The sequence below is a fragment of the Lepidothrix coronata genome, unplaced genomic scaffold (genome assembly GCF_001604755.1).
Source record: "Lepidothrix coronata isolate B3197 unplaced genomic scaffold, Lepidothrix_coronata-1.0 Scaffold301, whole genome shotgun sequence".
NCBI lineage: Eukaryota > Metazoa > Chordata > Aves > Passeriformes > Pipridae > Lepidothrix > Lepidothrix coronata.
The window spans coordinates 509,250-535,517 of record NW_016690481.1 but is presented as its reverse complement, the minus strand read 5'-3'; the positions used below and the strand labels follow the sequence as shown (position 1 = coordinate 535,517).

Sequence of the window (26,268 nt, the reverse complement as noted above, 5' to 3'; positions counted from 1 at the left end):
GCCTGTGACCCCCATTCCCGTGTCCCTGTGCTGCTGGAGGGGGTGAAGGGAGAGCCCGGGAAGGAGGGCAGGTGTTTGTAAGACTGATTTGACTTCTCGTTCTCCTGCTCTGATTTTGTTGTTAATAAATTCAGTTACTGTCCCCCCGGTGAGTCTGTTTTGCCTGTGACGGTGATGGGTGAGGGATCTCTCCTGGTGTTTGTCTCAGTTCATGAACCTTTCATTATGTTTTCTCTGCCCTGTCCAGCTGCAGAGGGCAGTGACAGAGCAGCTTTAGTGGGTACCTGGTGTCCAGCCAGGGCCAACCCACCACACCATCAGTGCAGCCGGGACCTGGGGAGCTGAGTGAGGACCTCCAGCCCCAGCCCAGCCCTGGGAATGGGCAGAGCCGGGAGCAGCACTGGGATAATCCCCCCCTGGGAGCACCTGGGGGGCTGAGGGCTGGGGGATGCAGGATGAGTGACATGGATGAGGGACATGGGATGAGGAGCTGGGGATGCATGATGTGGGATGGAGGCTGTGCGATGAGGAATGGGATAAGGGATGTGGGATGAGAGATGCGGAATGGAGGACGTGGGATGGAGGACACGGATGGGGGATGTGGGATGAGGGGCAGATGAGGGATATGGGATGAGCGATATGGGATGGAGACTGTGGGATGAGAAAAATGGGATGAGAGCAGGAAGGCTCAGCAGAGGGATCTGGACAGGCTGGATGGAGGGGCAGAGGCCAACAAGGGGGAGGATCCTGCCCTTGGGCCACAACAACCCCCTGCAATGCTCCAGGCTGAGGAAAGAGTGGCTGGAAAGCTGGGAAAGGACCTGAGGGTGCTGGTGACAGTGGTTGAACGTGACCCCAGGGGTGCCCAGGCCAGTGCCCATCCCTGTGCTGGCACTGCTGGGACCACACCTCCAGGGCTGTGTCCAGGGCTGGGCCCTCAACAAGTGACACACTGAGGGGCTGGAGCATGTCCAGGGAAGGGAACAGAGCTGGGAAGGGGCTGGAGCAGCAGGAGCAGCTGAGGGAGCTGGGGGGGCTCAGCCTGGAGAAAAGGAGGCTCAGGGGGGACCTTCTGGCTCTGCAACTCCCTGACAGGAGGGGGGAGCCGGGGGGGGTTGGGCTCAGCTCCCAGGGAACAGGGACAGGAGGAGAGGGAACAGCTTCAGGCTGTGCCAGGGGAGAGTCAGGTTGGATATCAGGAAGAATTTCTCCCTGGAAAGGGTGGTCAGGCCTTGGAAGGGGCTGCCCAGGGAGGTGGGGGAGTCCCCACCCCTGGAGGTGTCCAAGGAACGACTGGATTGTTCAGTGGGACAGTGGAGATCAGTCACAGGCTGGACTTGATGCTCTCAGGTCTTTTCCAACCTAAATGATTCCATGATTCTGTGATGTGGGATGGAGGATGCAAGATGAGGGATGGGGCTGAGGGCTCTGCCTTCCCAGGGGCCCAGACCCCCATTCCCACCATCCCCGGGTGCTTCCCGCTCCCTCCCTGCAGCAATTCCAGCTCACGCGGCTCCTTCGTAACGAAATAATTTATTTCCTAACAATCAAACAAGACAGAAATATCCATGGACACAGCAAAGGTCTCCTAAAACACGGAATTCCTAAAAAAAAAAAAAAAAAGCACCATTCCATTGGCTTGACATGGGATTCGGCCCGACAATGGGATATTTACAGCAGGAACGGCTGGGAACGGGATCCGCGCCCGCTCCCGACTGCCCAGGGAGCCGAGGCTGGGGCGGATCTGCTTCCTGGGGAGCAAAAAGAACAGAAAAAATGACGGGAAAGCACAAATAAGAGGTGCCCCAAAGAATAATAAAGGAAAGGTTGAGTGGAGACGGGGTGGCTCCACTGGAAAAATCAAGGATGAAACGAACATTTTGGTACTTCCCGGGAGCCAGCAGGTCAGGATCTGCCTTCCACGAGGAAAAAGAAAGGAAAAACAACCCACGAATGGGTGGGTTTGATTCCCGCCCATCATGTCCCGATACGGCTCCTCCCACTCCCTGGATTTTTATCACAATCTATAAAAAAGTCCTTCCTGCAGCTTATTTCATAGGAATGCTGGTGGATCAGTGAATTCCAGGAACAGGCTGGCACGGCCCGGGGGGACCCAGAGATCCGCCAGGCTCCAGCCCCATTCCAAGTTAGTGCAGCGTTTCGGGGGTTCCCGGAGCACAGCCCCACAGAGCAAAGGGCCGGGAAGGGTCAGGTTGGGATAGGGAGGAAAAAAGGGGGGAAAAGAAAAGGTGTCGGGAACTGAAAAAGGCACAAACCTGCCAAAAACCCTCATTTGCGTTGAGGCCAAACCTTTGGAATGTCCAAAACCAACTGAAAACCAACGTTTGGTACCTCTGGAAGGGCTTTCCCAATGCCAGGAATCCCCTGCCCGGACGGATCCGCTGGAATTCCCCAGGGAAGGGACGGATCTGGCCAAACACCACCGGAGTCACCAGCCCCCAAGGGCTGATATTCCACATTTTCTTGGTGTTTTCCATCTTTTTGCCTTTTTTTCCCTCTTTTTGAAGGTGAGGGGGGTTGAGCCCAGGTGCCCATGGGCTGTGGTGATGCTGGAGGGTGGGAAATTCCAGGGGCTTTAAAGGAAAATCCCTTGTGGTTTGGTTTTTTTTTTTCTCTTTTAAGAATCAGCACGTGGAAAAAGAGCCGAAATCTGGGGGATTTGGGTAATTCCTGGGGCCTGTGGCAGCTTCCTGCTTCCCAAATGGGCCAGAAATGGGATTGGGGTGTGAAGAGAAAGGAAAAGCAGAAAAGGAGCAAAAGAAAAGGAGAAAAGAAGGAAAGGGAAGAAAGGGAAGATGGGAAATAAGACAGGAAGGAAAATGGGACAGGAAAAAGGAAAAGACCTGGAGTTTCCCCCTCATCCCCTTGCACTCCGTGGAGCATCTTGGTGCCTCTCAGCACCTGCAATTCCTGAAGAAAAGGGGCCCTCAGAGCCTGTTTTTCATCCCAGCGCTGGGAAAAGCCCTTGGAGAGCTCCCTGCCGGACACTGAGGCCTCACTGACCCCACGGGGCTGGAGCGAGAGGGGCCCGAGGGGCTGGAAAACCCCTGGAGCAGCCGAAGGGAAAAGGAAGGTGTGGAAAGCAGAGCTCCAAGTGCCAACATTCCCAGAGCAGCTCTAAAAGCAGGAAGTGGTGGGAATGTTCCCTCCAGTGCACCGGGAACCGAACGAACACCACAGACAGCTCAGTGCGCTCCGGCTCGGGACCCCCGTGCCCTCGGGGGCTTCTGGAACCCTCCATGAGCCTGGGAAGATCCCGGATGGATGGAGAAGAGTTCCAGGGCCGATCCGGGGGGTCCCGCGGGGTTATTGCTGAGCGGAGGCATCATCTTTGTGCTGAAGGGGTGGAGAGAGGCCGGGGGCTCCCTCCGAGGTAGAAAATACTGTCCCCGAGACTGGAAGCGTGGAGAGGAATTCCAGGAGTCTGGAATGCCGTGCCACGGGAGGTGGGACGTCCCGTTTGGGTTTACGGAGGGCAGAAACTTCCCAGCCCGGAGGTGGCCGTTCCGAGGGGGGGCTGCCATTCCCCACGCCGGGAATGCTCCAGGACCTCGGCAGGGCCGGGATGGGGTGTCCCTGAATATTTAGAGTCGGGGGGGGAGGAACCCCCCGACTGAGGCCGATCCCTGTGCCCACCCAAAATGCTCCGTGGGCGGGTTCTCAGCTCGGCTCTGCTCTCTCCCAGGTGGAAATTCCACAAGAGGCCGGTTCTGCCTTCGGATCTGCTCCCAAAAACTCAGCTTTTAGGTCCTGAGCGTCAGGAACACGATGTCGCCGGCCAAATGCAGAGAGGATCGGGAATACCGGGCGGTGACAGCCTGGGAGAGAACCCAGGGAAGGCTCTGGAGGTCGCTGTTACTGCCACGATATTCCCAGGCGCTTCCAAGCGTGGCTGGAATGTAGGGCCTGGCAGAGGAGATCCCGGCCGGGCCGAGGAGCCGGCGGGCGCGAGCGGAGCCCCGGGAGCAGCGGGATCGGCGGGACGTGCGGGGGATGCGGGGGGGGTCGGTGTGCTGGCCAACGGGATCCCACGGGAACGGCGCCGCTGGAACGGCCGCGGGAAGCGCTTCCTACATCCCGAGGGGAGGCTTCCGGCCGCTCGCCGGCTTCGCCCTGGTCCCGCCGGAGCTGGAATACCCCTCGTCGCTGCCCAGGCTCTGGAGGCTCCCGCGCTCGTCCGAGTCGCTGGGGCTGCTGCTGCTCCAGTCCAGGTCGGCCGGGAGGTCGTCCGTGCTCTCCACATCCACATCCATCTCTTCTGCCGGAGGAATGGGAACGGTTGGAGTCCCAGCGGGGCCGGACCTCCTGCCGGCCGTCCCCCGGAGCGGGGTCTCACCTCGGTCCGAGTCGGAGCGCTCGGAGGACAGGCTGGAGCCGATGCTGTCTATCCTGACCCGCTCCATTCCCAGCTTTTCCAGCTGCCGCTGGAGGTGCCGCTGCTCCCGCTGCAGCTGCTCGATCTGGTGCAGGGCTCGGCGCTCCAGGTCCTCCAGCTTCTGCGGGAGGACACACAGCACCCTGAGCCCCCGGGATCCTGGCACGGCCACCACGGCTCCCGAGGGGCTCCCAGTTGGGCACGTGGAGCTGTATGGATTCCAACTCCCCCTGTCGTGCCAGCCCAATCCCAGCCCTCCCACAGGTATCCCAGCCCAATCCATCGCTCTCCCAGTTATGACAGCCCAATGTCAGCACTCCCCATTATCCCAGCTCAATTTAGCACTCAGTTATCCCAGTCTGATCCCAGTGCTGCCCAATTACCCCAGCCCAATCCCAGAGCTCTCCCAGTTAACCCAGCCCAATCCAGTGCTCCTCCATTATCCTAGTCTGATGCCATTGCTCTCCCAGTCCTCCTAGCCCAATCCCAACCCTCCTCCAGTAATCCCAGCCCAACGCCAGCACTCCCCATTATCCCAGCACAATCCAGTGCTCTCCCAGTTATCCCAGCCTAATCCATCACTCTCCCAGTTAATCCAGCCCGCTGTCTCTGCTCCCCCAGTTATCCCAGCCCAATCCCAGCCCTCCCCAGTTATCCCAGCCCAATCCCAGCCATCCCCAGTTATCCCAGCCATCCCCAGTTATCCCAGTCCAATCCCAGCCCCCCACATCCCCACACCCCGTGCTGGGGGGCTGTTCTCATCTCTGCCCCCCTTCCCGGGGCCGCATCCTGGTTTTCCCGGCTCACCTGGATGTGGAGCCTGGCCCTGGTGAGGAGGCTGAGGGTCGTGTGCCGCCCGGCCGCCGCCCCCAGGGGCACCAGCCCCTTGAGCCTCTCCAGGCACAGCCGGAGCTGGGCACGCCTGGAATGGGAGCAGCGGGATCAGCTTCCCCAGGGAAAACTGGGCTGGGGGGAGCTAAACCCAGCCTTCCCAGGGGTCTTCCCAGCCTCCAGGGGCTTCCAGAAACTGGGAGAAAACCATGGCCAGGTCAAAGGACACCTTGGAAAAACCTCGTGGATAAACCCTGCGGGCACCCTGGGCTGTTGGGATGATCCCTGGCAAGGAGATGCCAACAACCTCAGAATTCTATCCACTTGTGTTCATTGTCTTCCCAAAATCTCCACCTCAGGAATGCTGGTTGGTTCCTGCTGACAGCAAAGCTGCCCAGGCTGACACTCAGCTGTAAATCCCTTGGGAGCACTTCCTTTCCATACTTTTATTAGGAACAGGGTTGTTTTGGATCCAAAACAACACCAGATCCCTGTGGGAGCACTGACCACGGTCCAGAAATCCTCCCTGTCCATGTAACATCCAGGTTTTCTCCACATTAATATGTAGGACATTAAAGCCAGAGGGAAACTCTGGCTCCATGAGGAAATAAATCCCTTTACCTGCCGATAACCAGGATGCTCCCAGCACATCCCAGTTTCCCTGTGTCCATTGCTCCAATCCCAACATGTAGGTCAGATCCTTGGGAATAGGTTGCGACACCCATCTCTGAACCACCCGATCCTGGGCAGCTCCAAACTGGGATTTTGCAAGGACCTGCTGGTCTTGTTTGGGATACACTGGGAGTAAACAGGGATTTCCTCACCCAAAGGACCTCGGGATGACAACACAGGCAAAGAAAGTGGGATTTATTCTTGGGATAAATCCCAAACTCCAACTGGCTCAAAGATGAGCCTGGGGAAAGATAATTTTCCTGACTAAGTGGAGTGGGAGCTGGCTGAGGAGATGGATATCATTCCCAGCAGTCAAGGACAGGGAACGCTTCAATCCTTGGTGTCCTTTATCCCACCCCTTCCCTCCCACCCCCCATCTCAACCCATCTCAGCTGGAAAACCCCTGGAAAAGCAACAATTCCTCCAAAACCCAGCTCCTGACAAACCTCCAGCACTCACCTGTTCTTTTCCATCTCATTGTGTGTCGACCTGGAAAAGAAGGAAGAAGTTATTACTTCCTCTGGCTGATTAGGGATTAACAACTGGGATTAACATGTTGGAATTAGCAAAGGCTCCCTGGAAAAGCTGCAAACCAGGGGGCTCCCAGAGCTGCTCCAGAGCCAGGGATGGTGAACACGGCGGGATCCAGACGGGGGAATTGCTGGACAAATGGAAACAAAGGGTCAGGAAAGCTGGAAAATGGGATTTTAATGCAGAGAGGGTCAATCTTTAGAACTGGGATTGGGATTAACAGTGGTACCAGTGATGGGAAGTTGCTCCATCTCGACTCTGGGCAGAGCCTGGGTGGGATCCCCAAACTGGCTCAGAACACTCCAGGGACCGGGAGCCTCCCAAGCCTCGCCGGCATCCAAAGCCCATTCCCGTCTCCAAGTCATCCCTCAAATGCCAGGAAGACGTGGAAAAAACCCTTCCCTGTGTCCAACAGGGAGCAGCTGCAGAGGAGACTCTGAACGCACCACTGACACGTCACATCCACAGCAAATCCCCCCCCGGAGCTCCGAATTTCCACGGAGCTGGGAAAAGATGGAAAACACAAGCTACAAAATTCCTGTTGAAACCTGAGAAAGAAGCCACAGGAGGCCCTGCTGCCCATGTCCCAGGAATGATGCTCGGGGAAGAGCTGCTTCCCTGGCCACAGACTCCCTAAAATCTCTGGAGGCCTCGAGAAATTCCACTTGACCTCAGGAAAAATGTTGTTACATGGCCTGAAAACTTAACGGTGGGAATGAGCCACAGGTTGTTTGGAGAGGGATGTCTGCTGGGATGGCCCCATGGGATCTGGGAGGGCAGGTTGGTCCCGATGCTGAAGGGAAAACAAGGGATGGATTGAAGGGAAAATGAGTTGATGTGCCAAAGGGAAGAAAAAGGGATGTTACTGAAGGGAAAATGAGAGATGTCAAAGGAAAACAAGGGATGGCAGCAAAGGAAAAGAGGGGATCCCACTGAAGGAAAAACTAGAGATGCCACCAACACAGCAGCAGCAGATGTTCTCGAGGGTCTCCTTCACTTTGCCAGCAGCATTTCCTGATGGATCACCCGGCTCCGGAGGCTCTGTTGGCTTCCCAGTGCCATCAGCTCCCAAAAGCCACGGCCCTCACAGCCCCAAAAATGTTTGAGCCAATAAATCCACGTGTTTCACCCCCAGCTCTTCACCACAGGGCTGTGACAGGCTGCAGCTATTCCCTTGATCCTAACTTATCCAAACACTTCCCAACCACAGTACAAACAGGGATGAAGCTCCCATCACCCTCACTAATTATAAACCCACCCTCTCTTCCACCTGAATCTTTCCTGGAATGGTTGTTTTCTCTTTTGCTTTGCATTCACCATCACCAATATTTAGGAAAATATCAAATAGTCGATGAATTTTAATTTTGGATAAAATAAACAGGGACAGAGGGGATGACAGCTTCACCCTGGAGCAGATGGAACATATCCACGTGCTCCCAGATCCTTTCCAGAACAATTTCATACCCATGGAGTCCCTGATTACAATTCCCACTAATTAAAACTTTGGCTGATCACCAGCTTTCCCTTCGGAATGTGGGGGTTTTTTTCCCTGAAAAAACCATAACAGCTTGGCCTGAAGTGAACAAAATCCTCCGAGAGGGAAACCTGGAGCAAGTCCAGGCAGGACAACCCCCCGGATTCACCTGGAGCCTGTTTGAAACAAGAGCCCGAGGCCTCAGCTGCCTCCCACCCCCCTGACAGCCCGGGACACCTGTGTGGGCGGGACAGGGCACCGGGAGAACCCCGGGAGAACCCCGGGAACCATGGCACGTGCACATCCAGGTGGATTTGTTCTGGCGGCTGCCAAAGGTCGACGCAGACGGGGCTGCTCCCGACCAGGAAAGAAGTGACAGACGTGGTGCCATCCCCGCCTGGCTCCTCCCTGGCACCGTCCGGCGCCAGTGACGTGTCGGGATGAACCCGCTGCCCCTCGGAGCTTCCCTGGGCTTGGAGGCACAGCCCGGAGCCAGCCCTTCCCAAACCAGCTGATCATTCCCCCTCCACGGCGATCCGCGATCCGAGGGAATTTCGGGTTGTTAAAGCGAAGGAATAAAGCACGAGGGCGACTCCTGTTGCTCCTGGGATGGTGGGATTTGCTCCTAAAACTCAACGTGGGTGCGTGGAGCTGATTTCAACTTGTAGGAAAGGTGGTTTAGGACTTTCAGGTTTAGGACTGAAAATCAGCAGGAAATAATAGGGAGGGACAGCGGAGAGGAACAACCAGGGAGGGATAACGGGGAGAAAAAACCAGGCAGGGATAACAGGGAGGAACAACCAGGGAGCAACAATAGGAAGGCTCTGGGTGGATTTCAGGGTGGATAATTAAGGAGGTGACAGGAGGGTCCCCTCCAGCCCTGCCAGGGGCCCTCTGACAGCAGGACCTCACTGGGCCTGGTCCCCTGGTGATAGGAGGGTCCCCCCAGCCCTGTCACACACCCAGTGACAGCGGGGCCTCACCATGCCCCGGTCACCCGGGGACAGGAGGGTCCCGCCCACGGTGTCACACACCCGGTGACAGCAGGACTTTGGTGGCACCAGAGCCCCACCCAGCCCTGTCACACAGCTGGTGACAGACAGGCCTCACCACAGCCTGAGCAAACAGTGACAGGAGGGTCCCCCCGGCCCTGTCACACACCGGGGACAGAGGGACACACCAGGGACTGAGCACCCCCATGACAGGAGGGTCACCCCGGCCCTGCCACGTGTCTGGTGGCAGCAGGATCTCACAGTACCCCAAACCCACGGTGACAGGGGGTCACCCCGGCCCTGTCACACACCTGGTGACAGGGGGACCCAACCAGAGCCTGGTCACCTGGTGACAGGGGGTCACCCCAGCTTGGCCACAGGCCCCGTGACAGTGGGGCCTCACCTGGCCCAGACACACGGTGACAGGAGCCCCCCCGGCCCTGTCACACCCCCAGTGACACCAGGACCGTCCTCAAGCACCTGGGACAGGAGGGTCTCCCTGACGTGGTCACACTCCCAGTGACAGTGGGGGGACCCCGGAGAGCCCGGTCCCACGGTGACAGGAGCCCTCCCAGCCCTGTCACACCTCTAGTGACAGCGGGGCCTCACGGGCCCGGTCCCCTGGTGACAGGAGGGTCCTCCCGGCCTTGCCGGGAGCCCCGTGACAGCTGGGCCTCACCGGGGCCTGGAGGGTCACCCCGGCCCTGGCACACTCCCGGTGGCAGCGGGGCCTCACGGGCCCGGTCCCCCGGTGTCAGAAGGCCCCCGGCCCTGCCCGGCAGCCCCACAACGAGCCCGGTCCGGCCCCCCCCGCCCCCTCCCGGTGCCGCCGTCACCTGCCGCCGCTGCTGCTCCTGCGGGCCTTGGCGCGGCGCCGCGAGGCCTCCCCGTCCTTGCCGCCGGGCCTCAGCGAGGCGTAACCGTGCTCGGCCTCTGTGGAGACACAACGGCGGCCGCGGGTCAGCGCGGGGCCCGGCCCGGGGGCACCGGGGGCAGCGCGGGGAGGGGAGGAGGTGTGTGTATGGGGTACCTCGCTCCCGCCGCTCCAGGAACTCGGCGGCCTCCAGCAGCATCTGGATGCCGAGGCGGGGGGGGGCGGCCATGGCGGGGCCGGGACGGGCCGGTCCGGCGGCGGGGGGAGCGCGGCGGCCTCTGCCCGCCCCGAGCGGCCGCTCCGCCAGGCCCCGCTCGGGCCTCGCCCCCGGCAACGCCTATTGGTCGACGCTGAGGGAGACCCCGCCCATCTCGGTCGCTCATTGGTGGGCGTTAAGGGAGGCCCCGCCCAGCGCCCGCACGAATGGCGGTGATAGGGCGTGGCGGCGCCCGAGGGCCGCGCCCCCCTCCCGCTGTGATTGGGCGAGAGAGCCACGCCCTCCTGCCATTGGTCTGCCCACCCAACGGCCCCGCCCCGTCGCCGCACGCGCTGCCGCCTGACTCACTTCCTGCCGCGCAGCCAATGGCGGGGCCGGATGGGAAGGGGGCGGGGCCTCGGATTGGGTGGAGGGGGGCAACGTGAGACCCGCGGGGACCCCCCGGGACAGGGACTGACCTCCCTCCAGGACAGGGACAGGAAACCCCTGGGACAGGGACCGCCGGGGCAGGGACAGACACTCCCCAGGACAGAGGAAGGATCCCTGGGACCCTCAGGGCGCCCCCTTCATGGCTGGGATACCCACCCAGGGCAGGGACCACCCACCCAAAGGGCTGTGAGTCCCTTTAAGCAGGGACCCCCCAAGTGCATCTCCTTCAGGGCTGGGACCCCCACCCCAGGACAGGAACCCCCTAAGTGCAGGAACCCCCTTTGGGGTCAGACCCCCAGTGCAGGGCAGGGGCCCCCCTGGGGCAGCCCCCTGCAGGCAGCTCCCCCCCCAGCCTTGGGAAGGACCCCCAGCCCAGGGCAGTGACATCCCAGGCAGGGCCTCCCCTCCATCCCACAGCAGGGAGCACGCTGGGCCCCCCCCTTACCCAAGGCAGGGCCCCCCCAAATCAGGAACCACCCAGGGACCCCCCCGGGGCAGGGCACACCCACCCCAGACAGGGCTCTGAGCACCCAAAACCTCCCCAAACTGGGAGCACCCAGATCCCACAGCTCCCCTAGGGGGGCAGGTGATGGGAAAGAGCCCTCCCCGCCTCCAGGACCTCCAGTTTGAGCCCAGGGCTCAAATGGGGCCCCTCGGGATTCAACCGATTTGTATTAATTCCCAAGGATTTGTGTGAGGGAGAATTNGCCCGGCCCGGGGGCACCGGGGGCAGCGCGGGGAGGGGAGGAGGTGTGTGTATGGGGTACCTCGCTCCCGCCGCTCCAGGAACTCGGCGGCCTCCAGCAGCATCTGGATGCCGAGGCGGGGGGGGGCGGCCATGGCGGGGCCGGGACGGGCCGGTCCGGCGGCGGGGGGAGCGCGGCGGCCTCTGCCCGCCCCGAGCGGCCGCTCCGCCAGGCCCCGCTCGGGCCTCGCCCCCGGCAACGCCTATTGGTCGACGCTGAGGGAGACCCCGCCCATCTCGGTCGCTCATTGGTGGGCGTTAAGGGAGGCCCCGCCCAGCGCCCGCACGAATGGCGGTGATAGGGCGTGGCGGCGCCCGAGGGCCGCGCCCCCCTCCCGCTGTGATTGGGCGAGAGAGCCACGCCCTCCTGCCATTGGTCTGCCCACCCAACGGCCCCGCCCCGTCGCCGCACGCGCTGCCGCCTGACTCACTTCCTGCCGCGCAGCCAATGGCGGGGCCGGATGGGAAGGGGGCGGGGCCTCGGATTGGGTGGAGGGGGGCAACGTGAGACCCGCGGGGACCCCCCGGGACAGGGACTGACCTCCCTCCAGGACAGGGACAGGAAACCCCTGGGACAGGGACCGCCGGGGCAGGGACAGACACTCCCCAGGACAGAGGAAGGATCCCTGGGACCCTCAGGGCGCCCCCTTCATGGCTGGGATACCCACCCAGGGCAGGGACCACCCACCCAAAGGGCTGTGAGTCCCTTTAAGCAGGGACCCCCCAAGTGCATCTCCTTCAGGGCTGGGACCCCCACCCCAGGACAGGAACCCCCTAAGTGCAGGAACCCCCTTTGGGGTCAGACCCCCAGTGCAGGGCAGGGGCCCCCCTGGGGCAGCCCCCTGCAGGCAGCTCCCCCCCCAGCCTTGGGAAGGACCCCCAGCCCAGGGCAGTGACATCCCAGGCAGGGCCTCCCCTCCATCCCACAGCAGGGAGCACGCTGGGCCCCCCCCTTACCCAAGGCAGGGCCCCCCCAAATCAGGAACCACCCAGGGACCCCCCCGGGGCAGGGCACACCCACCCCAGACAGGGCTCTGAGCACCCAAAACCTCCCCAAACTGGGAGCACCCAGATCCCACAGCTCCCCTAGGGGGGCAGGTGATGGGAAAGAGCCCTCCCCGCCTCCAGGACCTCCAGTTTGAGCCCAGGGCTCAAATGGGGCCCCTCGGGATTCAACCGATTTGTATTAATTCCCAAGGATTTGTGTGAGGGAGAATTGGGTTTAAATTTTGCATTTTGGGTGTAAATCCAGAGGTTTGCAGCGACCTCTCCTCATCCCTGAATGATAAAAATTAAAGGAAAAAACAGATCTGGGTTTTTTTAACAGGGAAACAAAGCAAAACTAGGGAACACACAGCAAAATCCCAGCCAGGAACCGACCTCTTTGTACAAAAATAATACCAAAAGTCTGGGAAACGGTGACTTGGGGCAGCTCCGGCCGTGGGGTTTGTTGGGAATAACCCAAATTCCGCTGGAATCCGGCACCAGATCCCTCCAGGGAAGCAAAATCCTTCCGCAGTGGGGGCCGTGTCCCCCAGTCAGGCGATGAAATCCAGGGGCCTGTTGAATCCTCCTTTTCTGTTCATGTACTGCCTGGGCCGGGATGGAGCCAGAGTTAGCCCCTGGATCCGGGGAAATAGGGACAAAAACACCCTGGGGAGGCTGGGAACAGGGCTTGACAGCTACAGGGAACCCCCATTCCTCATGGATTTGACCAAAACCAGGAAGGCTCCCAGTGAGGAGCTGCTCCAGAGGTAGGGCTGTGTGAGGATCCTGGCAGCACAGCCTGGCTCTACCCTCAAATTCCCATCAAAAAGGGATCAGAACTGATAAATTGGGTGTTCTTTGGGAATAAACCAGGTGAACAGCATTGCTTCCCACTGCTCCAGTCCCACTCAGGCCACACTGGGCACATCCCACCCGTTCCCAACATGCTCCTCACCCCCACCCCCTGATTTCCCCATTCCCAGGGGGATCCAAACGCCTCTCACCTCTGTTCTCACCTCTAAACCTCACAGAATTCCCATTTTCCCAAGGCTTGGAAGCCGGATCACCCCAAGGGCAGTGGCCACAGTTACCTCACCAAACAAATCCTTTCTCTATCCCAAGAAAAGGTGGGACACACCTGTACTTCCTCTTCTGGGACACATTGATGGCGTAGGCATTGGCAGCACCGTCCACCTTCTTCCCCTGAGGAGAAACATTCCCCAAATCCCATGGATTGTCCCCAAACAGGATGGGTGACACTGCAGAGCCCACAGGAGTGGCCTCAGGCCCCCCACTCACCTTGGTGGTGTCGAAGGAGGCAAAGCCCATCATCTTCATCATCTCGATCTCCTCCTCTGTCTTGCCCTGCAGATCCTCCTCTGAGGGAATGAAATCAGGGATTGGGCAAACACGGGTGTTTGGATTCCCGAAAATCCCGGTATCCCTGGGCTGGTCTCACAGGGGATGTGGGAGTGTTTCAGGAGGAAAATCCCCCCCTCACCTGTGATCTGTCTCTCCTTCTTGGAGTCCTTGAGCTCCTTCTTCTCCTCATCCCGGCGTTCCTTGGGCCGCACTGGTGACGAGGAGCTGGAGCGGTGCCGGCGTGGGGACCTGCTGGGGCACACGGAGTGGGGCTGCAATTCCCACCTGGATTTCCCACCTGGAGCTCCCACTGTCCCCATGGCACCCAACAGCCCTCACCTGGCTGTCCCCACCACACACTGGTGTCCCTGTCTGGCCTGGATGGTCCCCATCCTCATGTGGATCATCCTCACCCTCACCTGGATCATTCTCATCTTCATCTGGATGTCCCTCCCCTCAGCTGGATCATCCCTGCCCTCACCTGGATTGCCTCTGCCCTCACCTGGATGGTCCCTGCCCTCACCTGGATTGCCTCTGCCCTCACCTGGATGTCCCTGCCTTCACCTGGATTGCCTCTGCCCTCACCTGGATGGTCCCTGCCCTCACCTGGATGTCCCTGCCCTCACCTGAATTGCCTCTGCCCTCACCTGGATGTCCCAGCCCTCACCTGGATCGTCTCCGGTGCGGGGAGCGGGACCGGCTCCTCCTCCTGTCCCTGTCCCGGGACCGGGATCGCTCCCGCCGCCGCCTGTCCCTGTCCCGGGACGTGGAGCGCGAGCGCCGGCGCTCTGCCCAGGGAAGGGTCAGCTCCTGCTTCCCTGCCCACCTCCCAAAGGAAACCCGGACAGAAAATCCCGGCTCCCGAGCACAGACCCCGGGACAGTCCCTCCCCGACCCCCAGGCCCAGGGACCCCCACATTCCCTGTCCCATGTCCCCATGTCCCATGTCCCAGCCCCCCGGGACAGCCCCTCTCAGCCCTCCCTGACCCCCCCCAGCACAGTCCTGGGCTCAGGGACCCCCACGGGCACCCCTAGGAGTGGGAAGAACAGCAGGAAAAGCCTCCACTCGGGAGGGGGGAATCACCCGGGACTGGGGGGATGAGCTGTTGGGTGATGGGCCCCAAAAAGCTGAGGAGGGGAGAAGGGGTCTGGAGGAGGAGAAGAGGAGGAGGAAGAGAAGAGGAGAAGGAAAAATAAAGAAGGAGGAAGAAGAGAAGGAGAAAGCAGATGAGGAGGGAGGGAGTCTCTGCTCTGCCCAGAGCGAGGAGCCGAGGCCTCACCGCCGCCCCTGCCCTGGAGGGTTTTTTGGGGAGCCCCCGGACCCCTCCAACCCTGGGCTGCCCCAGGCCCCGCTCCGGCCCCGGCCCTGGCCCTTCCAACTGCCCTGCACGGCCCGGCCCCTCCCGAGCCCCAGCCCGGGTCCTCCCCCAGCCCCCTCACCCCGACCCCCCCAGTCCCGTCACCCCCCTGGGTCCCGCCAGGGTTCCCCCTCGCCCCTCATCTTCCCTCACTCCCCCTCACCCCGGGACCCCCCTCACTCCTCACCCCAGGTCCCTCCTCACCCCTCTCCCCGGGTCCCCCCTCACTCCCCTCTCCCCGGGTCTCCCCTCACTCCCCTCTCCCCGGGTCTCCCCTCACCCCGCCGCGGCGGTGACCGGGAGCGGCTGCGGCCCATGGCCGCCCCTCAGCCCCGCGCTCGCGGTCGCACCGCGCTCACTCCCGGGGCGGGAGCAGGAGCCGGAGGAGCGGGAGCGGGTCCTGCAGCAGCAGGTCAGCACCACATCGGGCCGCCCGCCCCCGAGCCTGGAGAGCGAGAGGACGGAAGGGGAGGGAAGGGGGACGGGCCGGCGGAGCCATTTCCTTCCGCCGGGCGCTGCTCCCGCGGCCCGGCCATGGCCGGGGGGGGTCAGGGGTGTTCCTGCGGCTCGTGGAGGGTCGGGGTGGGTCAGGGATCCACGTGCAGCCCTGAAGAGCCCACCCGCAGCAGGGGATGCCCGACACAGACTGTGACCCTCTGGGAAGCCCGTGCTGGAGCAGGGTCCTGGTGGAGAGAGGAGCCCAGGCTGGAGCAGGGTCCTGGTGGAGAGAGGAGCCCAGGCTGGAGCAGGTTTGCTGGAAGGACTTGGGAGCCTTTGGGGGCCCAGCTTGGAGCAGGGGTTGGACTCGGGCTCGTCCCCTGAGCAGCAGCAGGAACAAGCTGTGATGACCTGCCTGTGACCCCCATTCCCGTGTCCCTGTGCTGCTGGAGGGGGTGAAGGGAGAGCCCGGGAAGGAGGGCAGGTAAGACTGATTTGACTTCTCGTTCTCCTGCTCTGATTTTGTTGTTAATAAATTCAGTTACTGTCCCCCCGGTGAGTCTGTTTTGCCTGTGACGGTGATGGGTGAGGGATCTCTCCTGGTGTTTATCTCAGTTCATGAACCTTTCATTATATTTTCTCTCCTCTGTAGAGGGCAGTGACAGAGCAGCTTTAGTGGGTACCTGGTGTCCAGCCTGGGTCAACCCACCACGGTAGGGAAGGGAAGGGGAGAGGAGAGAGCTCAGGAAGTTCCTGCAAAATTCTGGCACAGTCTATGAGGTGCTAAGCTAGGGAGCACAGCACTTCTGCTCAGAAAATAAACCCTCATTGCAGGCTGAGTGCTGTAGCCTCTTCTATTTGAGTTCCTGAACTCGTCCTGTCTCAGGGCAGTAAACTAAGAAGTTTTCCATTGAAAAGGAGCCAGCCCTGTATTCCTTCACACCAAAAAGTGCTTTTAACTTGGTTTTCCTTCTCACAACTGTTAACAAAATTGAGTATAAACAGTCATTGGGATATGAGCGTGATGTTTTTAACTGCTGGCTTAAGTTACAGTTGTATTTAAGAAAAGAAAAAAAAGCCTTTTTTCCCCATTAGATAACTTTGGCAAGAATTTTGGCAAGAAAATTCAATATATTGATGTTAGAATGCTGAGAAAGGTCAATTTTGTTGCTTCTCACCTTTCCAGCATCCCCCACAGACTCTCTTCTTCGTGGCAGCTTTCCTGTCCTCACACCATTCTTTCACAGCAGCTGCATGGCTGAAGAGCTTCTAGTTCGTTACTCCTTCAAGCAGAAGATTAGAAAAGAGCACCATGGATAAGCTTTTGTTACTCTTGCACCTTCAGAGGAGCTTAAATGACCCCTTTTAACACTTTGGAAGGACTCTGCCATGATCAGCAGTGGCTTCTGTTCTCCTGAATGGGAGTCACCACCAGGTAGATGGTGAAAACAGACCCCACTAATTTTGTCTTGCTTTTTCTTACTGTGATTTTATACCAAGGCCAAGGAAGGGAAGAGTCTGCCTGTAACTGCAGCTTCATCACAGTGGTTTTCTTCAGGCTTCTTACTGCTCATAATTCTTTTTATTAATAAAATGCTGCTTTGCAAACAGATAGTTGCCTAAAATTCCTCTTGGAGATTAAAGTTGGCTGATTGATTCAAAAGCTGGATGAAAATACCTCTCTGCAAACAATTTTAACAGCCTGCATGTATGCAGGGGTGTGGGAGAATGGCCTTTTGGGAAAGGACTGTTTGAACAGGGGCCGTGGTATTTCTGGCTTAGCCCAGCATTTATATATTCAGATGATTGCAATAATTCATCCTGTAGTCTGGTTCCAGACAAGTAATACTGTGTAAAGCAGATTCAGTATCTGCACTAGTGTCCTTTTTTTTATTAAAGGTTTAACAGAAAATTTTCCTCCCTCAAAACTGTACCTGGCTGGAGCCTCTCTTGTCCTACCAAAGTGTCTCTTCTTGCCATAGCTCCAATCCTATCCCGGCTGGCAAATGCAGATCTGCTTTAAAATGTGAATGTTAGACCTGCCATAGGTCTGGTCCTTCCCACTCCCCCCAGGCTGTTCCCTGCAGGGGCTGTGACAGGTCACAGGCTGTGGGTACAGTCACGGGCTGCAGGTTCCTCCATCACTCTGGGAGGGCTTTTCAGTTCTGGATATGAACTAAGAGACTTGTTTTAGATCAGAAAAGAATTCCTGTTTCTGATCGGCAGCATCTTCTACAAACGGAACTGAGATAAATTGTGGGAAGCAGCAATTTCTCAGCAAAACCAATTTTGTGACTGGCCTGATTTCCCCCAGATTGTACCTGAGAATCCACCTAATTAGATGAGCACAACTCCTGCTGTCACACTCCTCTCCTGCTGCAGAGGAGAGACAAAATTTGAAGTTGCACATCCCTATTGTTGAAGTTCAACTCCCTGCTCTGAGACAGAAAGTGTTGTGTTTTAATGGAACACCCAAGTGTTGATCCAGCTGCTGCATCCTCTGGGAAACACAAGGGAAACATAGAAAGCCAACATCCATGTGGAATGTGGCAGTGCTTGTCTAGGTACCGGCACATCTCCGGTTGTCCCCCCTGCACCCAGAAAGGAGCCAAGGCCTGAATTTCCCTGGTCAGGGCAGCCCTTCAAACTTGCAAGGAGAACTTGGCATCTGTCCCCTCAAAGAGAAGGGGAGGAGAGACTGTGCAGCAGTTCCAGAGGTGTCTTCCAGACCCCCAGGCGAACCCTTAAGGGTTCTCAAGCGTTAACATTTCTGTGGGTAACAATAAACAGGCTTGACTCCAGGCCCAGCCCCAGCTCCACTTCCATCCCCACCTCCATCCCATCCCAGCCCTGTCCCACCCCAACTCCATCCCCCTGTCCGTCCACACACCATCCTCAGCCCTATCTCTATCCCCAGACCCATCCCCCCCCCATCCCAGCTCCATCCCCATCCCTGTCCCAATCCCATCCCATCCCAGCTCCACCTCATCCCCAGCTCCATCCCCATCCCTTCCTCTATCCCATCTCAGCTCCATCCCCACCCCCACCTCCATCCCAGCTCCCTCCCCATCCTCAGCTCCATCTCATCCCCATTCCCAACTCCATCCCAGCTCCACCCCCCTCCCCATCCTGGTATCCCCATCCCCCCCCATCTCACCCCCATCCCCAGCTTTATCCCCACCCCATCCCATGTCCATCCCACCCCCCGAGCCCGGGACCCCCCTCTCTCCCCGCAGTGTCCGGGCGCTGCCGGTTCCAAACACGGGGTTTATTTGTTTATTTACACCGGCGTTCCACCGCTCCCGGCCGCGATTGTCACCCGCGGGGATATCCCCCATCCCGGCCTCCTCCCGGGGCCATTCCCGGGGCTTCACCCCCCCCAAGTCCCGCGGCAGGGCCCCGCCGGGAGCCCCAGGTGGGAAAAGGGGCTCTGGATCCCGCTGGATCCCCGGGATCGCCCTCCCCGCGGCCAACGAGGGGATCAGCCTCTGTTCTACAGCACAGCCCCGAGCCAGGGATTCATCCCATCCCTGCCCTCCCTGGAGAGACCCCCACCTCGAGCCTTGCTGGAGCGAGGGGAGGGAGCCAGGATGGGGGCGTTATCCCAAGGGTGGCCCTGGGATGTGAGCTCAGATCCGTGTCCTTCCAGCTGAGCAGCCGGGAGGGACCCTCGCCGTGGGATGATGGTGGCACGGGAGCCTTTGTCCCTGCTGGGGCACCGAGTCCCTCCCTGCCCGAGAGCCCTGGAATTCCATGGACGGGGAAATCAATCCCTGTCACCTCTGCAAAGCCCGTGGCCCTTGGAGAAAGGAGTGACAAAGGCCCTGGGGACAAACCTTTGGGGACAAAGGCATGACAGAACTCCCAGGGACAGTCCCTCAGGGACAGAGGGGTGACAAAGCCCCCGGGCCGGGGCTGGGCTGTGTGGCAGTGCTGTCATTCAGGAACGCCCCCGGGTGTGGTGGTGCCACCCGGGGAGGTGACACAGCTGTTCCTGGGGGGTCACCCGGGGGGAACAGGCTCGGGGACAAAAATGGCCTCAAAGAGCCTTAAAATCAGTGGCAGTGAGGAACAGCCCCCCTGGGGACAGGGCTGGGGGCACAGAGGGGGTTTGGGGGCTCAGGGTGTCCCCTTGGTCCCCCCAGTCCCTGCGGGAGCAGGATGGGAACCCGGGGGGGACACTGGGCAGGGCAAAGGCTCTTCCCAACCTCCAGGCTCAGGTTGGCTGTGGGGGTCTGGTAACCCAGGGGTCTCTCTGCTCTTTCCTGCACCCCGATCCCTCCCCACACCCCATCCCATGGGCTTCCTGCTCTTCCAGAGGGGATCCAACCCCCCTGAGCTGCCTCACAGCAGCGAAAAGCCTGGAAACCACAGTGATGGCACACGGGACAATCCTGCTGGGAGTGAGGGAACCCCAATACGGGGACTCTGGGGTGCCCCAGACCCCCCTGGACAGGACCCTGTGGAAGGCTCAGGGTGAGCACTGCAGGAAATTGGGAGGATGGGGCCTGATCCCGCTGGGTTATCCCCAGAATCCCAGCACTGGAGCGGCTGCGGGGCAGATCAGCAGGCCTGGGGCTCTTCCTGGGAAGAGGTTTGGCCGGGAGGTTGTAACTCTGGGAGGGAAGGGAACGCCAGGGAGGACTGAACTTGTGCTGGGGATCCAGAGCTGGGCAAAGCAGGGATCTGTCGTGGGTGGGGCGGTGCGAGCGGGGCCGGGGGCGCCGGCGGGAGTTGGCAGCGTGTGTTCATCCCGAAGTAGCACTTGGTGAGTGAGTTTTGCTCAGTTTTAAGTAACACAGGCGATTCCCGGAGGTGATTTTTCCCTACTTTCCCGGGTGCGGGTCGTGCGGTGAGGTGGGGGCTTTTCCAGGGGTGGGAAATCCTGCTGCTCTTCCTCAGGTGGGGGGGACGCGGGATGGGAGCACCAGGAGAAGGGGAGGAAGCGGTTCTTCAGCCCAAGGAGAGGAAGATTACGATCCAGGAAGGAGAAACCTTGGCTTCTCCTTTGGGAAAAGCAATCCCCCACCTTCATCTCGGTCCCATTCTCCCAGTGAAGCAACAGGCAGTTTTCCCTGGGGATGAAGCCAACGCCATTCCAGCAGAGCTTGAAACAGAAGGTGAAGAAAATAACCACAAAACACCCTTTTCTTCCTCAAATCAAGTGGATCCGGGCTCTGGTGGGAAAACCCAACTCTCGGCCCATGGTGGGAAGAGGCCGGAGGCCAGGAGGGAGAGGGGGAGGGAGGTGCAGCAGGAATTTCCCCAGGTGGGGACCACAGTCTCTCTAAGCTCGGTGACCGCCTCCAGGAGCGGGTGACAAGGGGGACGAGGTGCCTCGTGCCAGGAGGACCCGGAAAACAGCCGGATTCCGGGGTTTGGGGCTGGGCCTCGGCCAGACGCGCGAGGCAGGAGCCGTCCCCCCGCCCCGGGGGATCCCAGGGATGGCCACCACGGCCAGCGAGGCCTCCGGGGAGACTCAAGATTCGATCTTTTCCTTCTTTTTGCCTTTTTTCAGGAAAGATGGGGTCCGGAATTTCTTCTTCTTCTTGGAGGGTGATTTGGAGGGTGAACCGTCGGGGGAGACGGGGGTGCTGGTCACCGTCTCCTTCTCCTTGGGGACATCCTGGTCGGCGTTGGGGGCTGTCCGCTCTGTCCCCCCCTTTCCCAGGTTTTCCTCGGTGCTTTGCTCCTCGTCCTTCCCGTTCACCACCGCCGGTGGCTCCTTCTTGGTGGTGGAATCGGCCGGGGCTTGGCCGCCATCCACCTTCTTGTCACCTTGGGAGCAGAGAGGGGACAGGGAATTGGGGTGGCAGTGCCCGTGCTGTTAGGGTTTGGTCCCCCAGTCACTGCTGGGGCCTGGGCAGGAGCAGGATTTGCCCTCCAGGGGTGGAGAACATTGGGATTTGATCCTGTCCTGCCACAGGTGCCGCTTCCCCGAACCTCCCCCCTCCCTGCGGGACAAGCGATGTGGGATGGAGAGCTGGGAAGAGGCAGCGGGAAAAGCAGGAAGCAAACAAGGAGGGATTTCCCAGTGGATTTCCTAAGGGATTTCCTTCCTTGGGGATCCCTGAGTGGGCCACGGAGAGCAAAGTTCCCCCCGAGCCCGTGTCCCTCCTCCGGGATGGCCTCTCCGTACTTACTACGGCACCAGGGATTCAGGGATAACTCCTTGGGTGACAGGCACACGGGGAGGAAAGAGAAAGGAGACATTGTGGAGACAGACAGACAGACACCACGAGACACCATGGCAGAGCCAGCAGCCCCGAGCCCCGACACCCACGGCCGACCGGAATGACGGGAATGTCGCACCCGCCGGACTGCAGGAATTGGGATGGGGGACAGGGGTGTCCCTGCACCCCACAAAGCCACCAGCGGACACTCGTGTCCTCCTGCCATGAATTCCCACCGGGGCTCGGCCCCTCCAGAGCAGGGACCCCCCAGGACAGGCAGAGGGACACGGGGGCACATCGAGCTGTGTCAGCGTGGTTTGGCCTCAGCCCCCTCATCCCCCCACTGCATCTGCTCGGGGGGGCCCACTCCTGGGTTTGGGGGTGCTCGTCACCCCACTCACCCTCCGTGGGCTCCGCAGGCACGGGGGGTTCCGGGGCCGAGCCGGGGGGGGCTTCAGGCGGGGGGGCCCCGCTCTCCTCAGCCGCCGCGTCCTTCTCACCTGCCACGGAGAGACACGTTGGCCACGGGGTGCCCTGGGTGCCACCCGGGGGAGATGGGGGGATTTTGGGGTGCCCCTCCTACCCTGCAGCCGCTTCTTCCTCTCCACCTCCTGCCTGTACTCCTCCAGCTCCTGGTCCGTGAGCTGGCTGAAGGGGTTGGGGGGCTCCGGCTCAGGGGGAGCCTCTTCCCGGGAGCCCTCCTTGGCCTCCGCGTCCCCCAGGTGGCTCTCGGTGGACTGGAACAGACCCCCCCAGTGAGGTCAGTCCCCCTGGAACAGTGTCACCCCCTCCAGAGTGGGGTCACATCCTCCCTCAGAGCACCATCAGCCTCCTCCAGGGTGGTGTCACCCCCTCCACAGCAGTGTCACCCCTCTGGAGTGGTGTCACCCCCTTCACCAGTGGAATGCTGGGGAGGGAAGGGCTGGTGATCTGAGGAGGGGGATGTGTGGGGACATGGGGCTGGGGACATTGGGTGACATTGGACCAGGAATACGGGGTGGCACGGGGCTGGCGACATTAGGTGACATGGGGTGACATTGGACCAGGAATACGGGGTGGCACGGGGCTGGCGACATTAGGTGACATGGGGTGACACAGGGTGACATGGGGCTGGGGGTGCAGGGCTGGGGACACAGTGTGGCATGAGGTGACACAGTGCCATGTGTGGGACTGTGGCTGGTCTTGGTGACAATGCTGGTCAGAGCTGTGACCGGGGATTTGGGGTGACAAGGGGTTGGGGAAACGGGGTGACACAGGGCTGGTGACACAGGGTGACACAGGGTCACATGTGCTGGGGACACAAGGTGACATGGGGCTGGGGACACAGGGTGACACAGGGTGACACAGGGTGACACAAGGTGACACAGGGTGACACAAGGTGACTCGGTGCCTACGGGGCTGCGGCTGCTCTCGGCGATGACACTGGCCAGCAGCTGCGACTGGGGCCCGGCTGACTTCACGTCCTGGCGGTTTTGCTCCCGGATCTGAGGGTGAGGACAGGGCTGAATCCCCCCAAGGATGGGGGTGAATCCCCCCCGTGCCCCCATCCCAGCCCCGTGGGGCCGCACCTTGTTGCGCATCTCCAGCACCTCCTGCGGGTCCGTGTAGAGGGGCACGAACTGGTTGGGGTTCTCGATGCGAATGGGGGTCCCGCTGCTGCCCTTCTCCACCTCGTCCGCTCGCAGCCACTGCAGCAGCAGGGAGGGAACCCCAGAAAAGGTGTATTGGGAAGGGGGAGACCCCAATAGCAGAAAGAAGACCCCGATAATAGAGGGGAGACACAAGAAGTACAGGGAGACCCTGATAAATGTAACTTGTGCAGAGGGGAGACCCCAGTGTAGAGGGGAGACACAGTAAATGCACCTTGTACAGGGGGGAGACCCTGACACATGCACCTTACATAGAGGAAAGACCCCAGTAGTAGAGGGGAGATGCCAATAAATGCATTTTACATAGAGGGGAGATCCTGATAAATGTGGGAAGACCCTGACAAATGCACCTTGTGTAGGGGGGAGATGCTGATAATAGAGAAGAGACTCCAATAAATGCAGAGAGACCCAAATAAACTCAACTTAGATAGAAGGAAGATGCCAATAAATGTGGGAAGACTACAGTAAAGTCATTTTACATAGAGGGCAGACCCCAAGAAATGCATTTTGCATAAAGGGGAGACTCCAGTAATAGAGGCAGACCCCTACAAAGCCAATGGCTCTCAGTCCCCCAAAAAGGGGTGGTGGGATTTCAAACTAACCATTATTATGAGCTGAGGGTAGACCCCTGGGCCTTGCAAATTTTAGCAGGATCAGTAACATCCCGGCCACCCCTTCCTGGGATCCCCCACACCCCACCTGTCATCATTCCCGAGACAAATCCCTTCCCAAACATCCCCAATGGCCCCGTGCAGCCGCATCTGCCCCTCACCGTGGTCTTTGTCCTCTGGCCGCCAGCGCTGCCCTGCGGCTCCTCGGCCAGGCTGACCCTGGTGTAGGTGTTGGGGGTGTTGAGCCACCTCGTCTTCTCCTTCTGCTGCTTCTGGGCGTGCTGGCGCAGCGCGGGGGTCCCGGCGGGCTCCTCCTCGAACACGAAGGCCGTCACGGTGGCCGGGATGAGCACATCACTCTTGGGCTTGCTCTTCTCCTGCACGAAGGGGTAGCGGTACGTGTAGCCCGTGCGGTACCCCTGGGGAGCAGAGAGCGGGGAGGCGTCAAGGCAGGGGCGACAAAGAGGTGTCCGAGCGTGGTTCAGGGGGCCCGGGGGGGTTTGGTGGTTTGGGTGCTCACCAGGTTGTCCAACATCCTCATGAGGGCCTCGAACTCGTGCTCGCCCAGGCGGCTCTTGTGCAGGGGCCCAAAGGTGGTGCCGGCGCGGCGCAGGGCGCCGGGGCCGTGGGGCACCCGCTGCTTCGCCCCCTCCAGCACGATCAGGTTCTCGGCGCCGCCCGCGCTCGCCAGCGCTGACACCTGCCCGGGGCGAGGGGCAGGGTGAGGGCAGGGGGCACGGGGGGCAGCCCCAGCCCTGCCCACGGCCCCTGTGCTGGGCACTGCAGGGGCTGAGACCGCCCACAGCTCAGTGCATGGACCCAGAACACTGCGCTGACTGCAGAGACCTGGCACAGCTCAGTGCATGGACCCAGAACACTGCACTGACTGCAGAGGCCTGGCACAGCTCAGTGCATGGTCCTGGGGCACTGTGCAAGTGGTAGAGATCTGGTCATGGGGCACTGCAGCAGGGGGTGAGACAATACACAGCTCAGTGCACGGGCCAGGGCACTGTTCTGGCAGCAGAGACCTGGCACAGCTCAGCTCACGGAGCCAGGACATTGCACTGACTGCAGAGACCCAGCACAGCTCAGCGCAGAGCCTCGAGGCACTGGGCTGGTGGCTGAGACCTGGCACAGCTTCACTCACGGCCAGGGCCCCATGGTGGTGGCAGAGACCTGGCACAGCTCAGTGCATGGTCCTGGGGCCTGTGGCTGCAGCTGAGACCACACACAGCTCAGTGCTCATTCCTGGGGTACCATGGTGTTGGCTGAGGCCGTACACAGCTCAGTGCCCATTGCCAGGGTCTACAGCTGTCAGCTGAGCCCACACACAGCTCATCACATGCCCTGCACTCACCTGGACCTCACAGGCTGCCTGCAGGTGGAAGATGCTGTAAAAGGCCTCCTCGGCCGTGTCCCCCAGCGCCAGCACCCCGTGGTTCCGCAGCACCAGGATCTGTGGGTCACCAGGAGATCAGCGGGGCGGGGAGGGGCGGCAGGGCCACCCCACGTCCCCCCCAGGCGCTCCCTCACCTTGCAGGTGGGCCCGAGGCACTTCTGGAGCTCCACCCGGTCGGCCTCGTCCTCCACCTCCCCGCGGAAGTCGAAGTAGGCAACGTCCCCCAGAAGCAGCGCAGCCCGGGAGATGGGCAGGAGCCCACAGCGCATGGCCGACACCTGGGCACGGGGGGGACAGGGCAGGGGGGGACAGGGGATCCCCAGCACCCCCGCAGAACGGCAGCACCCCAAAAACCCACCCTTGAACCCCCTCCAACATCCCAAAAAAGAAACACGAAACCAAAGAACCCCACAAAGAACTCCACTCCCAAAAAATCCACAACCCCCCAAAAAAGCCATCCCCAAAAACCCCCGACCCCCCCGAAATCCCCCCAAAACCAAGTTCCTAAATTCCCCTCAAGCCCTCCACCACCCAAACTACAAAATCCCACCCAAAACCAAACTGCCCCCAAAGAGCCCAAACAACCCCAACCTCCAGAAACACTCCCAATTACCTACAACTCTCCCTGTCCCCTCCAAACCCCCAATGCTCCCAAATCCCATAATACACTTCAAGGCCCCAAAATCCTCCCCAGCCCAACCCTTCCCTCAAAGACACCCAACTTCCTTAAGCCCCCATATACCCAAATCCCCCCATCCCCCAACTCTCCCTGTTCTCCCCAACCCCCAAAAACTCCAAGTCTCCAAAATATCCTTCAAACCCCCCAAATCCCCCCAAACCTCAACCTTCTCCAAAGACCCTCAACTCCCCCAAATCTGTCCAACTCTCCCAACGCCCCAAAACACCATGATTCTCCCAGTCCCCCAAACCCCCAATGCCCCCAAATCCCTGTCATACCCTCCAAACCCCCATAACTCCCCCAAACCCCAACTTCCCTGAAGTCCCCAAACACCCCCAAATACCCCCAACTCCTCTAACCCATCTCCCCCAAACATCCCCAACTCACCCAGTCTCCCCCCAGCCCCCAGTGCTGCCAAATCCCCATAATATCCTCTAAACCCCCACAGTCC

The 26,268-nt window shown here is 60.3% G+C and overlaps 3 protein-coding genes across 5 annotated transcripts in view; all 3 read right to left on the bottom strand.

Moving 5' to 3' along the window:
• Positions 1 to 1,517: 1,517 nt before the first annotated feature.
• On the bottom strand, positions 1,518 to 11,226 carry MXD1 (MAX dimerization protein 1). Of its 3 annotated transcripts, XM_017837313.1 has the most exons (6): positions 9,927 to 10,033; positions 9,733 to 9,829; positions 6,359 to 6,388; positions 5,204 to 5,318; positions 4,358 to 4,517; positions 1,518 to 4,279 (listed from the first exon to the last, which is right to left on the bottom strand). In XM_017837313.1, the coding sequence occupies exons 1-6, from the start codon at positions 9,997 to 9,999 to the stop codon at positions 4,092 to 4,094; spliced, it is 663 nt and encodes a 220-aa protein (XP_017692802.1). In that variant the 5' UTR covers positions 10,000 to 10,033; the 3' UTR covers positions 1,518 to 4,091. The 3 variants fall into 3 exon arrangements, with proteins under 3 accessions (XP_017692802.1, XP_017692801.1, XP_017692800.1); XM_017837312.1 differs by lacking the exon at positions 9,927 to 10,033 and adding an exon at positions 11,184 to 11,226 and having other exon boundaries at positions 1,518 to 4,517; XM_017837311.1 differs by having other exon boundaries at positions 1,518 to 4,517.
• A 1,227-nt stretch (positions 11,227 to 12,453) lies between these two features.
• Positions 12,454 to 15,200, bottom strand: SNRNP27 (small nuclear ribonucleoprotein U4/U6.U5 subunit 27). The gene is made up of 6 exons (XM_017837319.1): positions 15,149 to 15,200; positions 14,178 to 14,298; positions 13,650 to 13,759; positions 13,448 to 13,527; positions 13,287 to 13,351; positions 12,454 to 12,754 (listed from the first exon to the last, which is right to left on the bottom strand). Exons 1-6 carry the CDS (start codon positions 15,183 to 15,185, stop codon positions 12,700 to 12,702), a joined length of 468 nt encoding a protein of 155 aa, XP_017692808.1. The 5' UTR covers positions 15,186 to 15,200; the 3' UTR covers positions 12,454 to 12,699.
• A 4,879-nt stretch (positions 15,201 to 20,079) lies between these two features.
• The window catches only part of ADD2 (adducin 2), a 12,680-nt gene continuing 6,491 nt past the window's right edge, over positions 20,080 to 26,268 (bottom strand). Inside the window, exons 7-15 of the mRNA XM_017837324.1 lie at positions 25,273 to 25,416; positions 25,097 to 25,195; positions 24,260 to 24,439; positions 23,901 to 24,158; positions 23,048 to 23,167; positions 22,874 to 22,963; positions 22,063 to 22,216; positions 21,881 to 21,979; positions 20,080 to 21,084 (exon numbers count right to left, since the gene is read on the bottom strand). Of these exons, the coding sequence (XP_017692813.1) occupies positions 20,786 to 21,084; positions 21,881 to 21,979; positions 22,063 to 22,216; positions 22,874 to 22,963; positions 23,048 to 23,167; positions 23,901 to 24,158; positions 24,260 to 24,439; positions 25,097 to 25,195; positions 25,273 to 25,416 (1,443 nt within the window). The 3' untranslated portion in view covers positions 20,080 to 20,785. The remainder of the gene's footprint in view (positions 21,085 to 21,880; positions 21,980 to 22,062; positions 22,217 to 22,873; positions 22,964 to 23,047; positions 23,168 to 23,900; positions 24,159 to 24,259; positions 24,440 to 25,096; positions 25,196 to 25,272; positions 25,417 to 26,268) is intronic.